The following is a 4,814-nucleotide window of genomic DNA, read 5'->3' on the forward strand; positions in this document are numbered from 1 at the left end:
GAGAATCGCTTGAACCCCCGAGGCAGAGGTTGCAGTGAGCCGAGATTTTGCCACTGCACTCCAGCCTCGGTGACAAAGACTCCATCTCAAAAAAAAGAAAAGAAAAAAAAAAAAAAAGATTTCAGAAATTCTTGCTAAGAATACAAGCAAAACAGAAAGACCACCTCAGTAAATATACCATATAGCTTCAGAGATGGAGAACGTGTCAAGGGAATCAACCACACAGAGATCCTAATACACAAAAATGCTGGAAATGCTCAGTGCTTTCATGAAGCCAACAGGAAGACTCCAGCTCACCTCCATTAACCAATCCAGAAGAATTGCTCGCATTTTTGGCTGCAGAAGAGGGTGTTGCTCAAGAAAGTGCTGATCCCTTAAGTATGTCTTTTCCTTGTTTAACATGATTTTCCAGACTTCCTCTCTATTTGCCCAGCTACAACAAAACACACAACAAAAATGAGGCCCACACAGGGGTGAGAATGCGTCCATGCTATGAGGGATAAAGGGGAGTATGGAGTAAGAGACCTGGAAGCCACGTGGTAGAGTCGGCACTGACCTCAGTACAGGCAGCGGGGAGCCTCTGGATGGTGCAATAATCCGAGGCTTGCACGTTGAGTTTGGGTAAACCCGCTCATCATCTTCTTTGTCAGGTGTGGGGATCAGGGAGCAGGGGTCTGCACAGCCTGTATTATTGTCCCAAGGCTGTAAATGAAAAATACACAGGAGAGGTGAGATAAGATGCAAACAGCTCCTACATTACCCAAAAACACTGCAAAGTCACTTGCAACTCAGTAAGATACTGGGCGTGACCTCTGAAAGTGCTTCCAAAAAGATACATTATGGTATTTTTTGTCACAACTCAAAGATTTGTTTTTTAGTGAGTACAACGCATCTACTAAAATTTCACAAAAGGAAAACAGAATTGTCAATAAAAATATTTACATAAGCACTTCACATTCATTAGTATAAAAGATCAAAAGTGTAAATTGGCTGCCATATATATTAAAGTCCCCTCAGTTTAAAACAAAAACCCACCAAATGTGACATTTTTTTTTGTTGCGCAACTAGCCAAATATGTTAAACAATAAAGGACTTTCTCTTTTCCTTAACTCGAAACAAACAGAATGAATATCCACCTAGTTAAAACCAAATCAAGTGATGGTCACAGGTCATACTATGAAGTCTACAGGAAGCTAGCCTAGATACTCCTTAAGACCTCTGAATCTCCTGAGTCTTGCAGGCTAATTCAAATACCCAATAAAATAAGGAACTATTATAAACCAAAGCACTATGCTTTTCTTTTAAAGGTTTCAGATATGTATTCAGTTTTCAGTATCTGAAAAACACTAAAGTTCATTTAGAATATTTTCTTTTTTAAAGCTATTCCTACTCTAAGATGCCTGTTTGATTTTTAAAGTTATAAAATGGTAACTGCTGAAGATATTAGGCAGGTAACAATCCCACTAGCATGGAAGCCGTATGAAAGTCTGAGACTTGGCTTTTTTTTTTTTTTTTTTGAGACAGGGTCTCTCTCTGTTGCCCAGGCTGGAGTGCAGTGGTGCGATCTCAGCTCACTGCAACCTCTGCCTCCTGGGGTCAAGCCATCCTCCTGCCTCAGCCTCCTAAGCAGCTAGGACTTCAGGCATGCACAAGCACGCCCAGCTAATTTTTGTATTTTTTGGTAGAGATGGGGTTTCGCCATGTTGTCCAGGCTGGCCTCGAACTCCTAGACTCAAGCCATCCTCCTGCCTTGTCTTCCAAAAGTGCTGAGATTACAGGCCTGAACCACTGCACCTGGCTTTTTTTTTTTTTTTTTTTTTTAAAGCAGAGACCACTGCCAGCCAGCCTGGCGGTGGTCTCTGCTTTAAAAAAATAGACAACTGGGGTCACTATAATGAACGTGGAAACTTGGGCTCTAAGTGCTACCTCAAAGACACAGCACAGAGTGGCGACCACAGAACATTGGTCGCCTTCAGAGGAAGCCCAAACACTTTCAGTTGGAAGAGCAAAGCCAGATAAAGCTCTTCCCCACCCAATGTACAAAGAATTGGGCATGCAAATTATCCATGACAGCTCCTGCCAACAGCTGTGCGAGCAAGGCTGCTTCCTTTCAGTTCTAGTACCATGTGCGGGTGGCATTTCCTTGACTCAAAAAGGGTCACATTACAACCGCTGTAAGTTGTTCTTCATTCAGGAAGAATGAATTCTAGTCTTGAAGGCATAATGCTGGGTGCCGCCCTCTAAGGCCAGCTGGCTGGCACAACTGAGAGCAGGCCTTTGGACATAGATGAGTCCAGCAGCAGTTCCCAAACAAACTAGGTGAACCATCAGCAGACAAACGGTTTCCAAAGTTGGCCTTTTAGGGACCAGTGGATGAGGTAGAATAATTAAGTCTATGTCCTTAACTTGAGTGTACACCAAGTTTCAAAGCAAGATCTGCCTGACTGTATTTAGGAAGGAATGAGATAACAGCAAGAGACCAATGGGATTCCTAACCACTCCATCTCCTCATACCACTTTTTTCCTTATGTAGGATTATTTTCTGAAAAGTAACAATCCAGGATTCCACTTCAATAGAAAGACTGAGTCTCGTGCAAAAAAATTAAACAACAAAATGGACGTGTTAAGTAGGTCTTAGTAAAAGGGTATTCTTTTCATTAAGAACAGGCTAAGATGAAAATTAAAAAACTTCCATGTGGTCTTGATGAAGCAGTTACACAAGAGTTTAGCACAATGGCTCCAAGTAGCTCAAAACTGTCGTACTGGGGTGAACTATGATAACTCCAGAGAAAAGTTCTGTATGTGAACAGGGAAAAAGGTTCTGTGGTACCCCCAAGTTCTAGTTTCATGAATCTCCACAAAGAAATAACAAAGATACTGCTCCATACATAGACAGCTAATGTTTAAGCTATCTACTCTATAAAATGTACAGAAATCTGTTGCCTTTAATCTCTGGATAACCACGAAAATGCCTTCTAGTGGGAAATGGTACAGCTATTCTGGCAGCACAGCTATCCACACTGTGGCCAGGGGACAGAGCCACAATCCGTCCCAGGCACCCTCGTCACTACTCAGGCTATCCTTGAGAACAGACATGCTTCTAAAACTCCAAGAATGTAACAGGGACGGCCCTGCTTCATCTTCAGCTGGAAGTTGCTTTTTTATTCAAAACACAGCTGGGAAAATAAACAATCCTGAATTTCACAAAGTCAGAATTCATTTTATAATACCTAAAAAATCAACTTGCTTGATTTGAACGTACTTTTTTTTTTAGGGGAGAAAAAAAACAACAAAAAACTTAGGATATGCCATCTTATTTCCTTCTCTGAAATAATTTCTTTGAATGAAAAAGGAAATCGGCAACCCTTTCTTCAATAGTCAGTGGACCCTCTTCAGAAATGCTTATTTTGGGGGATCTTACAGTGACAACTGCTATTTAGAACACGGCCCATTGAGTGGAAACCCTTCACACTTCCAGATGAACTACCCTGGCTGCTGCTCTGCACAGTGAGGTGCTCCTCTGCTAACCTAGCTGGGATCCCTGTACTCAGGTGGAACACTGTTTCTGTTCAGCGTTTATCTGTGATAGAGTCAGAAGGCCTGACCAGCTAGTTTAGAGATAGGCTGCCTCCCCGCACTGGAGCCAGAACTACAGTCTCCAGCCATTTCTGAAAGTAAAGAGATAGTACAAGCTTTTCCTGCAAGAAACTTCTGATATTATAATGATTATCACACTGCATGCAGGAAATTTGGCAGGAACTCCATCAGGAGAGAAAAGAAAAGCAGTCAAAAAAAATGTGTTGAGACACCACCTATCATTACACTGAATGTTCCACTGATACTCTTGCTGAGGTCAGGCTGAGCTGGGGATCAATGCAGGTAATTGCTGGAGGGGCTAGAAGAACTTCCAGGGCCAGAAAGAGAAGAATTTGAAACCTGACCTACAGAAGACGGAGGAGGTCCTTAAGCACCATGACAAGAAAAATAGGTGTAGATGGGGGGGAAGTTGTTGCTTATAAACACCCAGGAATCCTCCCCCAGTTCACCAGCTTTTACAGACAAGGCTGAGGGCCCAACTTTGCCCCTGGGTGGCACAGGACTCTGGGTTACTTTCTTCCTCTAACTGAGTCTCAGTTTCCTCCTGGGCAGAAGGGGAGGACTGAATAATGTGATGTCCATTCTGGTTCTTCCAGGCATCAGCACATATCTGTAATCTCAGACGGTGCCAGTCAGGAACACCAAACTTCCTGGAATCCCAGGACTGGCAGAGGCCAGTACCCACTGACAGGTACAGGGCCATATGGGCTGTGGCTGCATTTGAGAAGTTCAGTCTCACCAGTGTCTCCAGCGAGACGAGAGCATGAAACCCCATGTGACCCACAGGGAGAAGGACCTCCACAGAGGCCCAACCCCGGGCGGACCTACCTGGCTCCCACACTGGTCCCTCGCCGTCCTGTCGATTTTGGCCATTTCTTCATCTGGATCCTGCAAAAACTAACATGAAGCCCACCCCCATGACCCCAAGGAAACACACCAAACATGACAAAAACAGAGAGAGAGAAGAAGAGAAAGCTGATCAGGTTATGAGCACCGTTCCAGCCCAAGGGACCCCCCCACCCGCCGTAGGCAGAGTCAAGTAGGGTACCCAGGTGAGATGGGGGGGTGCTCCTCAACCTGTCTCTTTTGTACTCACAACGGCCACGTTTGCCTTCCTCTTCCTGGAGCGAGCCGAGAACTCTGCGCCGCCGTCCTCCTTCATGGTGTCCCGCTCCTTCGCATCCCTGTGGACCCGGGTGGCACCAGGCCGGGTGAGC

The 4,814-nt window shown here is 44.5% G+C and overlaps 1 protein-coding gene across 3 annotated transcripts in view; it reads right to left on the reverse strand.

Moving 5' to 3' along the window:
* CCNE1 (cyclin E1) overlaps window positions 1–4,808 on the reverse strand; it is a 14,412-nt gene extending 9,604 nt beyond the window's left edge. For all 3 annotated transcript variants that reach the window (XM_011995263.1, XM_011995260.1, XM_011995259.1), the window contains exons 1-4: window positions 4,694–4,808; window positions 4,426–4,494; window positions 557–702; window positions 298–433 (exon numbers count right to left, since the gene is read on the reverse strand). In XM_011995263.1, coding sequence (XP_011850653.1) covers window positions 298–433; window positions 557–702; window positions 4,426–4,494; window positions 4,694–4,759 — 417 coding nt within the window. In that variant the 5' untranslated portion in view covers window positions 4,760–4,808. The remainder of the gene's footprint in view (window positions 1–297; window positions 434–556; window positions 703–4,425; window positions 4,495–4,693) is intronic.
* Between the last annotated feature and the right edge of the window lie 6 nt (window positions 4,809–4,814).

This window comes from Mandrillus leucophaeus, unplaced genomic scaffold, assembly GCF_000951045.1.
Source record: "Mandrillus leucophaeus isolate KB7577 unplaced genomic scaffold, Mleu.le_1.0 Scaffold48, whole genome shotgun sequence".
Taxonomy (NCBI): Eukaryota; Metazoa; Chordata; class Mammalia; order Primates; family Cercopithecidae; genus Mandrillus; species Mandrillus leucophaeus.